Raw genomic sequence first — 21,744 nt, 5'->3', positions numbered from 1 at the left:
TCCAGCATGCCCTGATTTTTGCCTCTCTTAACTCCTTTCCCCTCTAATTTAAGGATATACATGCCATCTTGGGTCCGGCCTATGACTTTCCTGGGTGAGCGTTCTGACACACAGGGATAGCCCGTGTGAATTAGGAAGGTCCTTTTTGGTGTAACTCTGAAAGTTAGGAATGAATTCCAAACACTCTCATTCCCAGCTGGGGGCTGGTCCAGTCAAGCCTTCAGGGATGGCTGCACAGACATCTGCTGGTGGACTCCAGGAGTACAGGGTTTCTCTTCCCATAAAGACTCCCTGGAAACCTCAGCTACTGCTGGCATGATTGGGGTGGGTTGTACCCCCAGCCTGATGCATCATGCTCCCCAGGACAGGATGGTGAGATGGGCCTCACATGTGTTTCCACCACTGCCACTTGGCTAGATTTTGTCAGCTGGTAGTTTCCCAACTTCTTTGTGCATTGGACGGTCTTATTTTCATTTTTAGTTTAGGAAACTATTTTGCAGAGTACTTTGATGCACATTTTCTTTCAGTGTTCATGGTGCTGGGCCCACTACCAAGGAAGCAATCAATGAGTGGGAGTGACTTTCACCATCGCTGTTGTCATGACTGTTCATTTCTCAGCCAACTGGAGTCTCTCTCATCTACAGTGGGACTTTCTGAGATATATGTATGCTGGTGTCTCTGTTTTCCTAGTTCTACATAATTGATTAAGCCTATGCTATCCTTAATATGCAAAATTGAATTTTAAAATGTGGCTTTTAGGAAAAGATACCACCTCATGAATCTAATGTTTTTGGGTGCAATCCCTGGGTATGTGAATGATGGTAGTCCTATATAAAAGGGATTTATGCAACCTGTATTCATTGGGCACTTATCTTGTGCATGGGCTGAGACAAGTAACACTTGGACTCCCCACCTCCCTTCCATATTATAGGGGCAGTGATACAGATGTCCCTGTTGCTGCCATGATTTGTTTTTCATTTGTTTTTTTTTTTTAAGATTTTATTTATTTGAGAGAGAGAGTGTGCGAGCGTGTGCGAGTGGGAGGAGGGGCAGATGGAGAGAGAATCGCTAGCAGACTTTGCACTGAGCGTGGAGCCCGACCCAGTACTTGATCTCATGATGCTGAGATCACAACCTGCGAGGAAATCAAGAGTTGGAAGCTTAACCAGCTGAGTCACCCAGACGCCCCATGCCATGATTTGTTACATTCCTCTGATGGGTTATGTCCCAGCCATTCACGCTGGTGGTGCAGGGCATCTTCGTACCTGCAACACGGTCTATAGATAATTCTAGACAAACAAAGCAGTACACAGAAGTGTATCCAGCACACTCTCAACTATGTACAGTAGTGCTTAGAGCAGGAAGATACTATGTTATCTGTGGTCATCTTCGAGGGGTGGATAACGAATGATTCCATTTCTTTTATTCCATTTTTCTTTATTGTCCAAGACTTTCAGAAAGAGCTTGTACTGGTACCTATTACTACTTTTAAATTCAGTAATTTCTTCAGTCCCTCTGCAGTAGACCTACTTTGCCAGTTCCATAGCGTAAGTGGCAATGCATCTGCTTTTTTTTTTTTTTTTTTTTTTTTTTTGCGGGGCGGGGGGTGTTTTTGTTTTTGTTTTGTTTTTGTCTGGATTCTCTTTATGTGCTTTTAAACCAAATAAGTGTTTTTATAATTAAAGCAGTGCGCTCAAAGCTGTGTGTCTGTGAGAGATCTTTCATTTACTGTACAGTGAACTCATTGAACAAAGCAATATTTAGGCAATTCTGAAAAAAATGGGTTTGTGTTTTTTTTTTTTTTTTTAAGGCAGGAGGGAGCCTGGGGTGGGGTGGGGGGGAGTTTCAATTGTAATGATTTTCCTCCGTGTCATTTAGCAGTTTTCCAGTGCTTTTCATTATGGCAGCACTGGGCCATTTGAGGTACTTGGTTTCTAATCAGCCCTGGATGCCTTCCAGGGAGCCTGGGCGGAAATTCACCGGGCACAGGGTTTAATTGGGGCCACCCACCATGGAAGCGCTTCCCCCCTTTGTCCGGAGAGATGGAAGCTCTTAACGTAACGCACATTAAAACGTCCAGTATTGCAGGGCAGGAGCAAGCGGGCTCTGATGTGCCGAGGCTGTTATTATGTCCCAGTTGAATGTTAGCTTTTCAGAGAGACTCTGTCCAATCATGGGGGCTGCGAGAACTCTACAGAAAGAGAGCAATATAAAGTATTAGGTTGCAGTCTGAACACAACCCCTGATGTTTGGAACCTCTCTAAATAGATCCCAGACTGCTTTAAAAATAAGAAATACCCCCTCTCATCCCTTCTTCTATAATCCCTCTGGCACCTCGGATTCCTTAAATTAATTCGTTGCAAAAGCCGGTTGAGTTCCAATAATTGGTTTTAAATGATCTGCCTCTTGAAATTGTGCCTTGCAGTCTAGTGGAAACACCAGCCTCGAGCGCGGTGGGGCCAAGTCACTACGCAGCTTCTGGAAACAAATTGCCTGTGTAATGGGGTGCAGACCCCATACAGCACTCCCAGCGGGACGGGGATTGTGTAACCGGGGAAGGCAGGGCGTCTAGGCCAGATCGTGGTGGTGTTTTGGATGATGCAGATAAGTCAAGGGAGCTGTGACCTCTTTACATGCCTCACGTTGGAAATGTTTAATTTGGATGTGACTGTGGCCTCTGCAAGCTTCTTATTGGCTGTGCTTCCCGGGATAACACAGCCAGCGTCCTGGGAATAAGGATTATTCTTGCTCTGCCCTCCCCTACCGCCGAGGGTAGAGGGATGAGGAAAGAGGGGTTGGTGACGAGGCTACTGCTTATCAAGTGTTTAATCTGGCCCTTAACCTGATGAGCAGGACGATACCTCTCCCCCCTCCCCCGTCCCCAGGAGCTTGCACTGTCACTGCTGTTCCCATCTTGTTGAGGGAAACGGAGCCTTACTGCGGGGAGGAGACTAAGTTCATCCAGCTAGTGTCTCTGTCCTGCCTGTTTGACTCTCCTGCAGCCCTTGGGAAACTTAGTGGGCGTACAGTCACCTGGGAATCTTGATCTAATGCCGGTTTTGATTCAGGGCTGGGGCGGGGCCTGAGACTCTGCATGTCTAATGGGGTCCCAGAGGATGTGGCTGCTGGCCTGGGGAGCACCCTGTGTGTGTGCAGGCTCCAGACAATGGTGGGGCCTCAACTGGCCGCACATCCCATTCCCCTGCAGCCAGGGGGCTCTGACAATACTGCTGATAACCTTTCAAGACCCCCTGCCTCAGAATCTCAGGATGAGGGGGACCTGACCACTGAGCACCCAGGCTGAGAACATCAGGCAAGGTGGGGAGTGGTATGGCTTCAGCCCAGGGCGAGCATCAAGGCACTGAGACTTTTAGGGCAACAAAACGCAGGAAGGGAAGGAGGAAAAGACCACTGTGTATTACAGGGTGAGGGAAGAAATAAAAATGGGCCATACTGGGGGGTGAGGGAGGGAGTGAAAACAGCTGGAGCTCGTTCACAGGCAGCTGTGGGACCTGCTTGGTTGTGGGGCCTGTTCCTCACAGGAGGCCACACAAGCAAGGTTCCCCGGGCAGGGCTGGCGGAAGAGGGGAAAGAAAGTGCCTGTCTCGGTGGTCTGGATCAGTTTCCTTCTGGGCATCGAGGGCTCCATTCAACGTCTTTCCAAACATGTATGTCTCAGCCCTGTGCTCGGTACTAGAAATGGAAAGGGCAGAGATGGCCAGGCATACTCCATCCTAGGCAGCTGGGGAGACAGCCGTGGTTGGGGCGGGGCCGTGGCCTCTATGGCACTTGTCTCCTGGAGCTAACAAGTCCCCCCCATACCCCTCAGCCAGGGTGATCTGGGAAGTGTGTCCCGGATGCTGAGGGCCTGAACAAAGGCTATTGCGATGAGGATGTGGGGGACTGAGCCTGTGGCATTTCTAAAGCAGGTTTGGTGACCACCTGAGTCCCCCATTCTCTCCCACATCCCGGGAGGCTCCCAAACTTCCCAGCTTGGGATCTGGGACAGATGGCAACCGCTGGAGATTAACTAATGGCATTTGCTTGGTGCTTGGTTGAGTTTAAGGTGACTCTCGGAGAGTTGTCAGCCATTCCGATGGGATCTGAGTGCACAAGGGGAAGAGATGATCTAATTAGAAAAGATAAGAGACAGGGATGCAAATCTGGGGAGCACCAATATTTAAGGGACCCAAAAAGGGAAGGGAAATAATTAGTAAAAATTAAGAAAAAACAAAAACCCAGGATATAGTAATGACCTGGCAGCTGAGGAGATGCATGCTTTTTGAGAAGGAAGCAGTGATTGTTAGTTTCAAATGCTATAACTATTTTAAAAAGATAAACCCTGCCAAGGGCTTTCCCTCTCTAGAACATTTTTAATGGTTCTGAGTGCAGGGAGCGAGGTCTACATCTTTATATTTCTATTTATTTTTAAATAGCTTTATTCTCATTCCACAATTATGAAATTATCCTTTGGAATCTGGCCACCTTGGGGACTGTTTGAGGGGACTTGGGGCACAAGTGAGGGGTAATTGACTAAAGGGCACGATGTATTTGCCTTCAACTGCAGAGCCCAGCCTTTTGAAGGGCTCCCTGACACATGGGAGGGATGCTGGGTAAATGTGGGGAATGATAAAATTGGTGATTTAGAGGGGCGCCTGGATGGCTCAGTCTGTTAAGCGTTAAGCGTTTGCCTCCAGCTCAGGTCATGATCCCAGGGCCCTGGGATCAATCCCCATGTCAGGCTCCCTGTTCAGCAAGGAGCCTGATTCCCCCTCTCCCCCACCCCTGCTCCTGTGCTTGCTCTCCCCCCACCCCTCACACGCACTCGAGTTCTCTCTCTCTCTCAACAAATCAAATCTTTTTTAAAAAATGGTTGATTTAATGAGAGACTATGGACTCTGGGAAACAAACTGAGGGCTTCAGAGGAGAGGTGGGTGGGGGAATGGGAGAGGCTGGTGATGGGTAGTAAGGAGGGCACGTATTGCATGGTGCACTGGGTGTTATACGCAACTAATGAATCATCGAGCCTTACATCGGAAACCAGGGATGTACTGTATGGTGACTAACATAATAAAAAAATATTATTATAAAAATATTCACAATAAAAAAATATCCATATGATTTTTAAAAAATGGGTGATTTAGAAATAGTAGCAGTACATAGCAGTAAGTGGGATGAATCTTTGCTTCCAGTCAGTTTCCCAGTTCAAGATAAGAAAAGGCCTAAGAGGAGATTGCACCCCAAGCTGGGCACCCTGAATGGTTGTGTCCTGCCTGGGGGCTGAATTGAAATGTAATCCTCTAGGTCCTAGATCCTAGGCTTCTAAATCCTGTCCCCAAAGTATGCCATTGTCCCAGTGGGGCTTCTCTTGTCCTAATTTGCATAGCTTCCAACTTTTGGCCACTTTTATGTGCCTGCCTTTGCAGAAGGGACCCCTGTTTTCTTTTTTAATTTATTGAGGTATAATTGGCATACAATATTACATTAGTTTCAGGTGTTACAACATGGTGATTCAACATTCGTATACATTGTGAAATGATCAACACAGGAAGTCTAGTTACCATCGGTCATCTTACAAAGTTAATAAAATGTTTTTGACTATAGACCCCATGCTGTACATTACACCCCCATGACTGTTTTATAACTCGAAGTTTGTACCTCTTAATCCTCCTCGTCCATTTTGCTCCCCTGTCCGCCCCACCCTGTGGCAACCCCCAATCTGTTTCTGTGAGTCTGGGTTTGGTTTTGTGTTTTAGACTGCACACATAAGTGAATTCTTGCAGTATCTGGCTTTCTGTCCAATTTATTTCACTTTGCATAATACCTTGAGGTCCATCCTTGTTGCAAAGGGCAAGATCGCATTCTTTTTTATGGCTGAGTGGTATTCCATCGTATACACACCACATCTTTATTCATTCATCCAATGACAAATGCTTAGGTTGTTCCCATATTGTGGCCATTGTAAATAATGCGGCAATGAACACAAGGGTGTATGTGTCTTTTTGATTTAGTGTTTTTGTTTTCTTCAGGCACATAACCCAGCAGTGGAATTGCTGGGTCATCTGGTAGCTCTGGTTTTGTTTTTGTTTTTTTTTTTTTTTTTACTTTTTTTTTAGGGAAACTCCATACTGTTTTCCACAATGGCTCTACAGGGGAACATCATTTTCTAATGCATACCTGGGCACTGGCTCCAAGAGCTGAAGCCCTGAAATCGGATGAGAAATATTAGGGGTTCTGTCTGGGGTTTGGTTGAAGGAACATTCGGATGAACACCATCTCTAAGCAAGAGTTCACAGCTGCAGGAAGTGCAGTGGCCGCAGGGATAAGGTTCAAAGGAAGGTCAGAAAAGGGAGAAGAGCTACCGTTTGTTGAGCACTGATGGTTCCGGGTTCTGCCTCAGACATTTCATATATGTTGCTCCCTTCAACTCTGATGAAAATAAAAAGAGATGAAGGAGGGGTTGGCTTCTCAATGTGAACGATGATGAGCACATTAAGACTTGGTGTCTAAGGTCACAGAGCAAAAAAGCACTAGGACGACTTTTGTTGAAATTGATGGAAACCCAATACAGACCAACTTAAAGGGGGAAGGAGAGTTGGAAAGAGATCTCTTCGCTTAAATGGTAGTGATTTCAAGGATTCAAGGAGAGGGTACAAGAATCATGGCCTCTGACTGGAGCCTGTTTATTTCCCTCCTTCCTAGTCGAGGAGTTTCGCTTTTGCAGATGAGGGGTGTGGCTGCTGACAAATCCAGGCTGTCATCACACATTGTGACAACCTCAGCTGAAAGATGGGTCCGTTCTCCCAAATGGTGTAGATAAGCACCAGTGCATGGTTCTATCAGGTCACGCTTGAGTCCAGATCCCACTTCCTAGGCCAGTAATTTTGGCCCCCAAAAAGTGCTGTGACATGTTTGGGCAGGTCTAAATCATGGATTAAACCAGAAAGAGGGAGGGGCGCCTGGGTGGCTCAGTCGTTAAGTGTCTGCCTTTGGCTCAGGGTTTGATCCCGGAGTTCTGGGATCGAGCCCCACATTAGGCTCCTCCGCTGGGAGGCTGCTTCTTCCTCTCCCACTCCCCCTGCTGTGTTCCCTCTCTCGCTGGCTGTCTCTCTCTCTGTTAAATAAAAATAAAAATTAAAAAAAAAAAAAACAGAAGGAGGGAGATGGAAATGTTTAGAAGGCAAATTAGCCTCTCCCATCCAGAAATCTAATGAAACAAGCAACAAATTCTTCCTGCTCATCCCTACAGCAAGGATTCAGTCCCACGCCTGCCCTTTATGATTTCTCTTATACTTCGATTCCTCCCCAAGTAAGGAGTGACTCAAAGGCATCCCAGAAGCTTTAGATCCTGTTGACTCAGAAGTAGTGCTGGCATTTCAGAGAAGGTATAAGTACCATGGGCCACAAGTAACTGTTCCTAATACATTTAGTGACATCAGAAACAACCAGGTGTTGGTTAAAAGACAGATGCTGGGCCTCATCCCCGACCCACTTAACTGGAATATTCATAGCGATGCCCGAGAGCATGGTTCTGACAATTCCCCAGGAGATTTTTGGATTGTAGGAATACTTCCCTGGCCCTCCACGCTGGGTGAGGACTCGCTGGCCTTAGAGAGGCGAGCGTGGGAATCACTGGGGCAGATGTCTGGCCCTATGTGTGCTGAGATCCTGGTGGTGGAGAAGGAGGAGAGAACAGGTCACATAGACAACAGTTATTTCCTTTTCTTCGACGGCCTGATTTTTTTTCCCGGAGCTTTTGCAAAGTCTCTATTCCACTCTTGCACTGTGCAGAGAGCTCAGAACTTGGCCTTGAGTCCGTTTGTGGAAATAAGTAGTCTAGTTCCAGTACAACCTCCTGGGCCTCGGGCAAACAAACTACTCTTAATAGTAGGTCTCGGGAAAGCACTAAAAATAGAACAAGGGAGCAGCATGTGTAGCCAGGGCGGGATCAACAGAGGCAAGCAGAGTGGAGGAGTCTCATCGCACAGATAAGTTAGGACACGTGCAGGTGGTAAAGCAAAGAAATCAAGGTCCATGTCCTAAAAAGTGCAACGGAAGACTGAAACGTAATGCTAGAGGGGAGAACAGTTGACAATTGCTAAATGCTGTTTGATGACAATCTATTTCCAAAGCTAGCTATTAAGCTAAGAGGTTCTGCTTCCTATATTGTCACTGACAAATAAAAAACAAAACTGGCCGCATGTCACTTGTTTGAATTTCACTGTGTGTGTGGCACGCACCTTGTCTTTCTGGTTATCTCTAAAGAAAATGGAAAAAGTTTGGACCTGCCATTCTTTTTCCTCTTTCTTTCTTTCTTTCTTTCTTTCTTTCTTTCTTTCTTTCTTTCTTTCTTTCTTTCTTTCTTTCCCTCTCTCTCTCTCTCTTTATTTCTTTCTTTCCTTCTTTCTAGAGGGAGGGAGGAGGGACAGAGGGAGAGAGAGAATCTTAAGCAGGCTCCACACCCAGGATGGAGCCCATCATGGGGTGGGATCATGACCTGAGTCGAAATCAAGAGTCAGACGCTTAACTGACTGAGACACCTGGGCACCCCAGAGATCTTTCTCTTCGGACATGAAAATGCAGTCAGGGATTTGTTCGGTAAAACCTGATGAACTATTCAGTACAGCTTTGAAATGCCAGAGGACAGTATCCTTCTCTTCTCTGCACGGAAAGGAGAGGAGAAACTAAGGGGTTGGCCATGGCACAGAAAGCAGTGGTGGTGGGAAAAGAATTAAATGTTCTTATTTTCCATGAAAGAGACACTTGCATCTTCCTAAAACAGAGACCAAGGGAAAAGTGGTTGAATAACAGGCATGCCATTGTTTCTTAACGCAGGCCGGGAGGAGGTACATGGCTTAAGGTGCATTCTATTGAAAAAAGGTTAAACTTATGACCATGTAGAAAGAAGAAAAACCAACACCTAGAATTGTATCATTCATATTAAAGAAGGAAAAAAGGGAAAGTATTTAAATACTTAAGAGTGAAACCCTATGATCTCTCTGTCTCAAACTTTCCCATCCCTTCCTTTCTTCTTTCCCCCCTCCTTCCTACAAATATTTATTGAATGCCGGCTGCATGCCAGGCTCTGGGCTAAGGTCGACAGAATACACCACCAAGATTTTTTTTTTTTCTTTTTCCCCTTAGGTTTATGTGATGAACTGAATGTTTGTGCCCAGGCCCCAAAATCCGTATGTCGAAACCTAATACCCAAGACGATGGTATCTGGAGACGGGGTCTTTGAGAAGTGATTAGGCCATGATGATTGGGTCAGTGCCCTTACGAAAGAGATGGAAGAGAGCTCCCTTGCCCTTTCTACCCTGTGAGGACACAGCAAAAAGAAGGCACTCTATGAACCAGGAAGCAGGCTCTCTAAGACGTCAAATCTGTCAGCTCCTTGATCTCGGACTTCCCAGCCTCCAGAAGTGTGAGAGAGAAATGTTTCTTGTTTATTTTATTTTATTTAAAAGATTTTATTTGTTTATTTGAGAGAGAGCTTGTGAGAGAGAGTACAAGTGGGGGGAGGGGCAGAGGGAGAGGGAGAAGATGACTCCCCTCTGAGCAGGGAGCCCAGTGACCCAGGGCTCAGTCCCAGGACCCCAAGATCATGACCTGAGTGGAAGGCAGATGCTTAACCGACTGAGACACCCAGGTGCCCCGATGTTTGTTGTTTATGTCGCCACTGCTATGGTATTTTCTTACAGCAGCCTGAAAAGACTATGACCTTTAGATATTCATTGTAGTGTCTTAGATTTGTAGTTTTAAAATCAGCTAAGATTTTTTCTTTAAGATTTTATTTATTTATTTGAGAGAGAGGGAGAGAGAGCACGAGCAGGGGGAGGGGGCAGAAGGAGAAGCAGACTCTCCACTGAGCAGGGAGCCCTACGCGAGGCTCAATTCTAGGCACCTGGAATCATAACCTGAGCTGAAGGCAGACACCCAACCAACTAAGCCACCCAAGCACCCCCAAATCAGCTAAGATTGGTATTTCCAAAAAACCTAGAGATGACTGCTATGCAATTCACAGCTGAGTGCTATGCAATTCACAGCTGAAGGGCTGGACCTTGCGCTCCTGACTCTCTGTCACCATCTAGAGGCAATTTATACATATTGCAGGGCTAGTTCTGGGAATATTGAATCAATCATCTCAGCTGGCTTTGCCATGTTTATGTACTGGCTGTACAGAAGCCAGTGGACCCAGTCATCCGCAAATGGATGGAAATGGAAGTTGTGATCTCTCCAGCTATGCGCATGTGAGAAATGGCTTGGTTTCTGTAGCAAACCATGGAGGGTAGGGACCTATAGAGTGCAAAGGTTTACTACGGTGTGGTTGAACAGCTGGAAAACCCGTGGGGGAGAAGCCACTTACATCAGGTTCAAGAGGAGGCCTCCACTCCCTTGGTGTCCAGTTCTTTTCTGAGACCACTGAAGTCACCTGTATCAGAAACACCCACAGGTGCTTGCTACAAATGCATATCTGGGCCCCACACCAAACCTGCTGAATCAGAATTTCCATGGTGCGTGGGCCAGGAATCTGCATAGTAAGCCAGCATTCCAGGTGATCTTGATGCACATCAAAATCAGACATCAGATGTATGAAGTCATCCTTTGTTGTCACTTTTAAGGCCCACATATAAAGTGCTCAGAAATCATAGTCAATCCTTGAGCTATCCTTCTGATGCATCATGTTTATTCCCATTTTACAGATTATACAATGGAGGCCACTAGGGCTGAAACAGATTATGTTGGGAAACCCTACTGGTTTGCTCAACCTGGACTTCCTCACTGTGTGGCCTTTCCCAAAGGCCTTCCCTCGAGGAGTATTCTGCGTCGGCAGCCTGGAGGTCACCTTGTCGCTGCTGCGTCCAGGGAAACAGACTACGCATACTGAGCTGTCACTTGTTCTAAGCTGTGACTGGGACCTCATCTTAACCACCTCGGTACCTGAGGACTGGAACAGGGTACACGACCCCCTCTCCTGCTACCATCCTGGTCCAGGATGCGTCATTAGTCACCTTAATTCTAGCAAGTTTGCTTACCTGCTCCCCTCTGGCCCAACCTCTGCACCACCAGTCCCTATCCACGCACAATCTGAGACTCTGTATTAGAGATAATGCTGTCCTACACACGCACACACACACATCTTAAATCTAACAGACTCCTACATGCCTCCCCCAGCCTACAAGGTCCTGACGACTTGGTGCTTTGCTCTCTGCGTCACCCTCCGGCCTGTAACTCACTCACCAGGGCGAGCATTTTTCGTGCCTGAAGACCTTTTGTTGTGTCCCCTCTGCTGACACACAAGACCTTATTCCTCTCTTCCCTTGTAAAGCCCCAGCACACACTCTTGGGTCTGTTTGAAATGTCAGCTCTGAAGAGACATCTTAGACACACACACGCTTATCCCCACCCCCAGCTGAATTAGATATAGCTGTTAGGCTAATTTCGGAGCCTTTTCTGTTCCTTTATAGTATCTGTGGTCATCTGGGTTCTGGCATTGTTGAGTTATCCCATGAGTCTTTCCCACTGGCCTAGGAGAGTCTATTCCGTTCATCTCTGCACACAGTAGGGATCCAAAGATCAAGTAAACGTACTGAGTAGGTGAACAGGCACGCGGCAAGTGAGTGCACATTCAAGGTGATGGCGGCCCTGGGCCTGGTGGTTGAGTTCTGTGAGGTGTGGTGTTTGGGGCCAGGATTGTCTTAAGAAGTTGGAGGCAGGGTCACAGGGAGAAGAACGGTGAGAAGCGGCTAGGCCACCGCCAGCCTGCCTTGCGCTGCAGGCAGTGACCAGGATCAGGGTTCCAGCCCTCCAGGGTGCTCTAGATTTGCCAGCCCCCGGGTTTCTCTGGGTAGAGAGGCTGTCTTGAGCCCAGCTGAGCCCAGTTTCCTCGTCTTTCTCTAGGGGTTAATAATCCCCACCTTGCAATGATAGGGCCGGAGGTAAATGAGATAAAGCGGGGGATAGCCGCTGGCACTCGGGAGGCGTTCAGAACGCTGAATACCTAGCTGTCTCGCCAGAAGACTTGTGCAAGAGAAGTCTGCACAGGCAGCGAGAGGAGTCGCGCCACTTACCTGAGCCTGCCCCCTCTCAGCTCAGCCCGCGGTGCGCTTCAATTACGTTTTCCAAGCCTGACCCAGGGCGCTCCCCCCTCCCTTCCCTCCACTCCCCCACCTCCCCTCCCCCTCCCCCTCCTCCCTCGGAGCGGGAGCCGGGGATCCCACGCCCTTGCACCAGCCCGGGGGCTCGGACGGGCCCGGGAGCCGCTGGTCGCCAATCACCGTGCGGTGGAGAGGCGGGCGCTCGGCTCGGCGCGCTGGGGGAGCCAGCTGGCGCTGCTTTCCCCGGGAGCCTCAGACGCTCGCACAGACAGACGCACAGACTGGCGGGCAAGCGGGCGGGCAGGCACGGACAGAGTCCGCCGGCCGTCTGCGCTCAGAGGCGCGCGCCAGCCCGGGCCCGGGGAGCCCCCGTGCCCCCCGGGAGCGGCAGGCAGGCAGCTCCGCCGGCCAGCGCCGGCAGAAGGGAGGGCGCGCGGGCGGCCGGAGGAGGGGAGGCCCCGGCGCGCGCGGGCCGCGAGGTGAGCGCCGGCGGCTCCCACCTGGCGTCGCACCTGGAGCGCCGCGCTCCGGGCCGGCGGGGAGAATGCGCGCCGCCAGTGCGCTCCGCCCGCCGCGTCCGGCCGCCCGCAGCCGCCGCGCCCGCACCTGACCATGGAGTGCGCCCTCCTGCTCGCGTGCGCCCTCCCCGCCGCCCGCTCGGGTCCGCCGTGGGCTCCGGCGGGGCTGGGGCGCGTGGCCAAGGCAGGTGCCCGCCGAGGGGCGCGCCGAGAGCGGGTGGCAGGGGGCGCCGGGCGCAAGCCCCGCCGCGCCCCCTCACGCGCGGTGTCACCTTTTCTCTTGCAGGCGCTCCAGCTGTGCTGCCTCTGCTGTGCGTCGGTCGCCGCAGCCTTAGCCAGTGACAGCAGCCGCGGCGGCAGCGGACTAAACGTTGGTTCGTATTTGCTCCCCACGCCCCGACGGGCCTTTCCAGGCACTTGCCCCTTCCTTCCCCTCAAAGAGGGAGACGTAGAAAGGCGCGTTCCACCACCCCCCAACCTGGCAGGTGTGCTCGCGTCCTGGACAGGACTCCTGTTTGGAGAGGGGGGTGGTGGGGATGTGGCAAGGACTCTGAACTTAATCAAAAGAATCAATGCCTCAAGCTGTAAATCCCATAAATGAGAAAACAGTACTTTCCTTCGTTCACAGATGGCTTGTTTTTTTAAAAAAAGTCCTTACTGTGGTGAGAAATTAGGAAGTGGACTAGATGGTCACTATCAAAAGGCACCTTCCTCATTTCCTTCCTCTTTTGGGAAAGCCTGCAGGAACTAATTCTTGGGGGGAGATGGAAAAAAAATCGAGTTCTCCCCTCCCCCATCTTTTTCCCCCTCACTTTCCTGTTCGTTTGTGTTCCCGACCTTCCTTTGCTGTCCTGCTTTCACCGGCCCTTGTGTCATGGATCCCCAAACACTGCTTTTAGAGAGAGCAGAGCAGGTAGCTTGAGGTTTCTGGGGCCTTTATCTCTTCTGAGGTTCCCAACTGGAGGGTCCCAGAACACCCTTCCTGTCATTTATTAACTTCTTTTGGCACCCAGTGGAAGGTCCTTGGTGCTATTGTTCCCACCAGCTACAGGAGAATAGCTGATCCAAGTGTCTAGCAACACCTTGATGTCCAACCCTGATCCTAGAACTTTTAGCCTTGCAGGGTTATCTCCCACTGCTGTGGGAGAGCAAGGCATATTGGGGGGGTGGGGGCCTGGCAGAGTCATGAAGTAAGGGCTGGGAAGATGTGGGTGAGTGAGGGGCCAGGACTCTCTTGAGAAATTCACTTTTTGTCCACCCAGAGAGGCTGGCTGCAGTTTCTAAAACAACCCCTCATTGTTCCACATACAGTTCTCTCTGTTCCAGCCACCACCTGTAAGGACCGCATCTTGAGTCACCCCTGAGCTGACTGATTAGATCACTCTCTACAGAAGGCTCTGACTGCCTCTCTTTCTGTCGAGGACTGAATATTACCACCCACCTGTTCATTCTCCCCTTGGAAACAAACTAGTAGCTGTGTCTGGCACAGATGGCTTCGTGGGCTGATGGTATGGAAGGTTGGCTGGTTAAGGCTACCACATGGCCTCTTAAGTAGGAGCCGGCAGAGTTTCGGGTGGGTTTGGACAAGGAGGTAAGAAGCAACTTCTTGCAGAGACTGGAGCACGTGCAGGCAGGGTTTTCACACTTAGGTTTTAGTATGGTGGAGGAAGGAGATGGTTCTTTGCCAAGAAAAAGTTGCATTTAATCAAGAGCTGCATACCTGTAAAGCAACATAGCAGATTTTTATTTTATTTTATTTTTTTAAAGATTTTTATTTATTTATTCGACAGAGATAGAGACAGCCAGCGAGAGAGAGAACACAGGCAGGGGCAGTGGGAGAGGAAGAAGCAGGCTCATAGCGGAGGAGCCTGATGTGGGGCTCGATCCCATCACGCCGGGATCACGCCCTGAGCCGAAGGCAGACGCTTTAACCGCTGTGCCACCCAGGCGCCCCAACATAGCAGATTTTTAAAAGAGAAATCATGAATGGCCTGCTCAGGTTTTTTGTTTTGTTTTGTTTTGTTTTTTAAGGTTAAGAGAGGAGACAATTTTTCCAGTTGTTTTATTAATATACATGTCAGTTAGATAGTATTGCTGGTTAAACAAGGAGAAAATGGGAGAGGCAAGACTTAAAGTCCATTGTGAGAATGGGAGTTGCTCAAGCAGTAAGAGTCACAGATGGTTCATCCAGAAGAAAACAGTTGAAAGTTATGATCCTGTTGGGATCTGCCCCCCCCCCCCCAACACAGGCTCAGTTAGAGTATCACTCATTGATCCCTGTTAGCTACAGGGCTTCTGTTCATTCCTGAGCTTTTCTTATTTGGTTGTTGACTATTTTGGGAAAAGGGAAATTCCTCTTTCTTTTCCTCCCTCCAGTAACCAAGGACCCAAGTGACTCAAACATGCCTCTTAGTTATTCGGAATCTTTCTAAACACTTTCCAAATTAGTTTCCCATTCTGTGCCTAGAAAGTGGAAATGCAGAGTGTGTTTGAACACGCGGAAGGCATGCTCCAAATCATTTTGTGATGATACTTTTTAGTTTCAACGTTTTGCAATAGAAAACAGTGTGCCGGCTTCAATTTTCCAGCAGCAAAAAGGGTTTTTTGTTTTTGTTTTTTGTTTTTTTAGCTCCTTCCCTTTAGAAAAGCAGCAATTAGTGCTGCTCTAGAGAGCAATGGGGAAAGTATTTTGAAACATGCCTTTCCAGGTGTCCCCTGACTGACACTCCCCCACCAACATGTCTGAGCAATTTTAAACATCAGATTCTATAGGAAAGTTCTGACAATTTTGAGGCATTTTTATGCATCCACTATATTTTATGTTTACAGTGAAATGGGATTGTCCCTGTAAAAGCTCAGAGTAAAATGTTCAGAGCCATGCAAGTGCTGGGGTTTTATTATCACATACACTTAATATCGGAAATATGAAACTGCCGCTAGGCTCTCATTATCTGGGATGTCATCTCAAGTTACTCAGCACCGTGAGTTATCATTTGAAATTTAAGCTCGGCCTCCCCAAGTGCTCCCAATTCGGTTGAAACACGAAGATATTAATCGCCTCGAAAAAAACATTTTCTTTTCTTTTCTCTCCTTCTGTGGTTTTACATTTATTTTGTCTCTAAAAAAAATCACTTTTTATGTATGGAAGGCTCTGACTCATCGACTAAGTCCATCTGTCTCTCTCCAGACCATGAGAGAGAGTTGTGGCATTTTCCGCAAACATTCTTGGCATTCACGAAGGCTGGGCTTGACTTTTCGCTTTTGTAGGAATTACTGTCACAGAGCTCATCGCGAAGGCCACAGAGCTCTCTTCAGGAGCTGCTCTGAATTGTGAATCTAGGTGCATGGCGAGAGGGACACCACCACCTTTGAGCTGCGCGTTTGCTCCCTGCCAGCCTGCCGGAGAGTGACCCTTTGGCCCTGTGGGTGCTGGGTGCTGACAGCTAACCCTTTCCCGTTGCAGATTACGTCTTTGTCACGCCAGTGGAAGTGGACTCGGGCGGGTCATATATTTCACACGACATTTTGCACAGCGGCCGGAGAAAGCGGTCGGCGCCGAGTGCCGGCAGCTCCCTGCATTACCGATTTTCAGCATTTGGACAGGAACTACATTTAGAACTTAAGCCCTCGGCGATTTTGAGCAGTCACTTTAGTGTCCAGGTACTTGGAAGGGATGGTGCTACAGAGACCCGGGAGCCTGCAGTGCAGAGATGTTTCTATCAGGGATTTATCAGAAATGACAGCTCCTCCTCCGTCGCTGTGTCTACGTGTGCTGGCTTGGTAAGTACCCCACACTCTGGGTCGACTCCCTCTTTCGTGTGTTTTGTGTAACTTGAATGAACAGATGTCTGCAATATTAAGTGTTCTTCCAGCCAACTCGACACATTCACACTGTCAGCTTTGATACTTCTAATATTCTCAATTGAATTAATCTAATCTGCTCCCAGAAAAAGAAAATATAATAGAACTTTAATTACCATTTAGAACATTCTTTTGATGTTTAATGGTCTGGGCCTCTTTATTCTCCATGTTTGAGACGATCCCCAAGGAAATTAATTTGATGGATGCCATTCGCTTTGTAAAGTCTTGGGAGACCCAGGCATTATATAAATCTAACAAGCTGCATGCCTCTACATTGCTTTGAAATGGGAAAACTGTATTTCAATGCAAAATTGTGTTCAGCCGCCCCGTGAAGCCCAACCTTCTCTGTAGAAGGGAGGCCTTTTGTTTTCTTTTAACGAATCTGTTCGTGTCCTGCTCACATAAGACATCCTTTTAGAATGTGGCATGGTGTGCTTGAGGGCTGGCAGGCTTGAGTGTGGCATCCAGGGATGCAGAGCTCTTAAAAAGGATTTGGGACAAGAGTTCTTTCGTCTCAGTGTAATCCTCAACAGTGGAGCTCCAGGCCAAGGGTGTTGGTGTAAAAGATGCTTGTCTCAGGATTCGATCAAATTTGTGAGGCAGTAAATAGGGTTCTGGGTTTGCATTGCAATTGACAAGTGTCTTGAACGGACATCAGAGTATGTGTCTCTTGAGACACATCATGGCCATGCTCTGGCTTGGCTGGAAGATGGAAAGTGTGAGAAAGCCCATTTGAGGATGTAGTTGGTAACATACATGGTACATCAGAGCAAGAGGGTCTGGTGTGGGTGCCGGTGAACGAAAACTCCCATGTTCTCTGCTGAGTCAAAACTTTATTATTTAACTTCTTTTTCACATCGTGGCCTGAAATTTAGCTAACATCTTTCATCACAGAGTTTTGGGATTCTTTGGCATAATCTTCGAAGCATAGAGAGAAGCAAAGATTTAACAATTCTCAACTAAGCTTGATCAGTTTAGACAATCACTATGACTCACTAATGACCTGTGTATTCTGACATGGTCACACACACACACACACACCCTGGGATCTCATTGGTTTGGCTTGATTGTGATGAGTCTCCTGCTCTTTTCTGGGCGTTCCCCCGTACTCCGCCCTCTTCCTCTCAGGAGGTCGGGCATCTCACCATAGCTGAAACGATCGCATTCCACATGACACGGTGGTTAAGAGCAGTCCGTCCAGGACCATTGTACCCCAGCACTCACTAGTAGGACCTTGGGCAAGGTATTAACCTCTATGTGTCTTAGTGTCTTCATTTCCAAAATGGGAATAACAAGAGGATTTACATCACAGGGCGGTGGGGATTAAGCGACTTCTTCCATGGAAGATGCTTCCATGGAAAATAGTTCCTAGCAGGGAATAATCACCCTATAGCTGTCCTAGTTCCAGCCAAGCTTAGCCACCTTATGTTGATTTCTCTTGGGATTCCACTCTGCGAATGATAGGAAATCTGATCAGTTGCCTCATATTAATAGATGTCAGGTTATTTCTCCTAAGGAGGAGATTCACAGGGAGCAAATGATCACTGAACACCTAGGAAGGAGGCAAATGAAAAATTTCCATCGTGATGTAAAAATTGTGATGGATGTGGAAGAAGTAACTGACAGCCACGTCTGCCTGTCTATAAGGCCGATGTGAATTGGAATCATGAAATTCGGATTCTGTCCACACTGCTCAACAGCTGCATGTACTTAGCTAAATAACTTCTCTAGGTCTCAGTTTTCTCTCCTGAATCATGTAAAATAATTTCTCAGACCACTGCCACCTCTAGGCATCTGACTCTGATTATCCGATTTGTTGACCCTGGACAGGCCCGCTTGCTATGGGGTAGGGCGAGAATCGAGCTTATCCCCGTTGCATTACCGACCTCTCCATGACCCAGCCAAACAACTGCGAAACATATACACCCATCCTTGATAAGAAAACAACAACAAGAAAAAACATGAAAGAGAATAGCAATACAACTGAGAAACTGGACTCCACTTGGAATTAATTTTTATAACCTGTGTTGAAGTATAATGTATATACAGAAAAGTGTAAAATATATATTCAGAAAAAGGCAAAAACACAGAATATGGCCTAATGAATTTTCACCACGTTTGCACCCATGTGACCACCAATGATTTGAAACAAGACATTCATTACCAGTGCCCCCACAAGACCCTGCTGTGTCCCCTTCCCAGTCACCTCCACCCAGAAGGTAACCACTATCCTGATCTCTTAGCTTCATTTTGCCCATTTGAATATTTTACGTATGTGTAAAATTATACAGTATTCCTCTGTAGGACTATTCACAGTGTTTCCATTTAATTGCTGGTGGGCATTTAAGTCGTTTTTGGTGTGGGCTGTTCTGGAGTACTGCTGAGCATTCTTGAATATTCCTCTTGGTGAGCATATGGACGCATTCTCTTGGAAGTCTACCTAATAATGAGCTGTTAGGTCTGGTTGTACTAACTGGCACTGCCCTCAGAGTGTATGGGAGTTCCAGTTGCTCCACATCCTCACCAACATTTACTATTGTCTGTATTTTCCATTTTAGCTACTGAATCAATGGGTGTGAAGTGGTATCCCATTATATGGGTTTAGTTTGTGTTGTCTTAATGATTGCTGAAATTGAGTACCATTTCTTATGCCTTTCGGCCATTTGTATATTCTCTTTTGTGATCCATCCATATCATACGGACAGGTGGTATAAATGTTTCCAGCCTACATAGTGGTGCTTTTTTCCTTCTCTCTATAAATAGAAATAGGAGTTCTGAGAAAAAAACACTGCTTTGCCAACTTATCATCTCTGTTATTATGGCTCTGAATCTCTACCAATGCACTGATCTACTTGTGAAACCCTATCACATAGCAGCAGTGAACACTGTGAGATTATCTGAGCTCAGTGAGGGGACGCTTGACTAGGAACATTGAGAGATGGTGATGGAGAAATAATCATGGCAGGAGGAAGAATTTCTTCATCCTTCTAGCCACCTAGAACACATAGACACTGCCCTGCTTCTTTGGCCAAACAAGGGGTTCATACCTTTGCTAATATGTTAATTTGGACCTACTGTAACAAATTCGGAACAGTGAATGATTTCAGAGTTCAAGAGAAGACAAACCACTAGATGCTTTTTGGAGAGACTCCTCAGGGTTAACATGCTAAAGGAGATGAGCAACTCTTCTTCCTTTGATCCAGAAGCTGATGTGAGATGAAGGAGACTGAGAGGTAGAGCCTCTTCCACTAGAAGTCTCTACACCAGCATTTCTACCGCAGCGGAGCTGGATGGGTGGCATCAGAATGCCTTTAGGGCATTTTAGCGACCTCCTGGAGTGCATGCAGTGTGTATCAGGAGAGCAGGTCACCTTTCAAAGGCAAAATAACCATGGGAAAACTAACCGTGACCTTGATTGCTCGGGAAGCCCCAGGAGAGAATGAGAAAGCGTAGGAGGGTTATAATAGTAAAATACACGTATAGGGACAGACATGCCTACCTGTATACCTACGTGTTCCAGTGAGGATTTCTCCAGCAGGGAGTTTGCTTCAATAATTCAGAATTAAACTGTGCTTAAAATATTTTCTTAAAACACCCTCCCCTCCCCACAACCGACAGGGCTTAGTTCATTCAGGAGTTGAGCAGGTAATTATTTATTTAGAGTAATGGCCAAAACAGAAGTTGCAAACTTCCTGGAGTGAATCCTGCCAATCCTGACGTCTCGGCAGGATTATTTTTTTTTTAATTTTGAATGCCTTTACACAGGAGCGTGCGCTCCAGCTCACCACTGCCCCCTACATCTGACTGCCTTGCACTCTGGGGAAAGGTGTCTGGGTTTGCAGCCTTTGTTGCAGAATCTTGGGGTCACAATTCACCTAATCTAATCATCATCTGCCATGTACATCCCTTCTCTAGCTAGCCTCTCCTTGACTACCACAGTGAGGAGAGCGTGAGTACCTCCAGCAGGCCGGCGCCATTGTTGGGAGTTTCTTCTTGATGTTGAAATTCCACCTACCTTCTCATGACTTTCCCCTGTGTTTCTTAGTTCTGTCTTCTGAGGTGCTAGAACAAACTTGTGTCTATCTTCCTATGTACTTGGAGATCCAAAAGGCCTTTCTGCTCAAAACTCTTTCACCCTCCTTTTCATTAGGACAGTGTTTTTCAGCGTGCCATCGGCTCCCTCAACTGTGCCTGAGGTGTTGAAAATTTGAATTTCTTTACCCACAACAGAAGGTCAAAGAGGTTAAGCTCAGGAATGTGTGTTTTTAATTCTCCATATGATTCCTAATGCACACTAATGTTAGAGAACCATTGGCTCAAGACAATGAACGTATAGGCAAATTGTTTTAATAAGTGCTATTGGGGGAAAAAATGCTGTTGCTTTGAGATACTGATCCCATTTCTGAAACTTAGACATGTCCTATTTCAAGAGCTGACTGGAAGGACGCATTGAATGATTACTTTATTCAACAACTATTGATGATCTTCTGTTCAGGGCATGGTGGATACAGTCGCAAACAAGTTGGATGCCATACTCTAGTTCATAGAAAAAGTTCATGGATACGGTTTTAAAAAATGGGGGAAGCATAGTCAAATAGGTGCTAAGGTTACCTCTCTGAGCTTTACCACGCACGTTAGCATGTTAACAACATGGAAATGCCCTACATTAAAGACCTTTGTTTATACCTAGAACTTTCCGAACTTATTTGGTCTTGGAAACTTTTTTTTTTTTCCCAAAGAGGATCTCTTCACAGTCTGGTAGTGACAAGAAAATCGAAGTGATGCTTCCCCCCAAAAAAGATACATCATGTATTGAGTTCTAATTGGTGCGAGATGCGCCAGGGAGAAAAAGATTTCATGACTTTCTAAGTGGTTTCATGGCCGGATATTCCCATAGAGTGAGAGAAACTTTAGTTTTAAATGCAATTAGACAGAGTCTTCTCTGTGGTACATTTCACACCTTTTAATATGCTAATGTGGATTGTGAAGCTCCAAGAGGGGGAATTGTAATACTAATTGGACTGCTCCCCCCTCTTTAAGGCACACTTCCATCAGCAATTTGTCCAGGTTTCGGCATTTACCATGAAAGAGCAACTTCTAGATCTAAGATTAATTGCACTTTATTGGTACCTGATAAACCCAATCACCAGAGGTTCCAGTTGGGGAAATGCACCCCTTGCTTAACAAACTCTTAACACCAAGCTCCATTCACAATGTGACGAGCAAGAGAAAAGGCAGGCAGAAACTGCCACGGCCTTGCTTTCCTG

At 47.2% G+C, this 21,744-nt stretch overlaps 1 protein-coding gene across 5 annotated transcripts in view; it reads left to right on the top strand.

Annotated features, from left to right (window-relative positions):
* The first annotated feature begins 9,251 nt into the window (after positions 1-9,251).
* Positions 9,252-21,744, top strand: part of ADAMTS18 (ADAM metallopeptidase with thrombospondin type 1 motif 18) — a 137,421-nt gene continuing 124,928 nt past the window's right edge. For 2 of the 5 annotated variants that reach the window (XM_057314297.1, XM_057314295.1), the window contains exons 1-4: positions 9,253-9,424; positions 10,704-10,958; positions 12,903-12,990; positions 16,080-16,396. In XM_057314297.1, the coding sequence (XP_057170280.1) occupies positions 10,740-10,958; positions 12,903-12,990; positions 16,080-16,396 (624 nt within the window). In that variant the 5' untranslated portion in view covers positions 9,253-9,424; positions 10,704-10,739. Of the gene's footprint in view, positions 9,425-10,703; positions 10,959-12,633; positions 12,801-12,902; positions 12,991-16,079; positions 16,397-21,744 lie in introns of those variants that run through there. The other 3 variants (XM_057314296.1, XM_044382519.3, XM_044382517.2) reach the window with 3 other exon arrangements.

This window comes from Ursus arctos, unplaced genomic scaffold (assembly GCF_023065955.2).
Source record: "Ursus arctos isolate Adak ecotype North America unplaced genomic scaffold, UrsArc2.0 scaffold_19, whole genome shotgun sequence".
Classification (NCBI taxonomy): Eukaryota; Metazoa; Chordata; class Mammalia; order Carnivora; family Ursidae; genus Ursus; species Ursus arctos.
The sequence above is the reverse complement of the archived record's forward strand: the minus strand, read 5'-3'. Positions and strand labels throughout refer to the sequence as shown.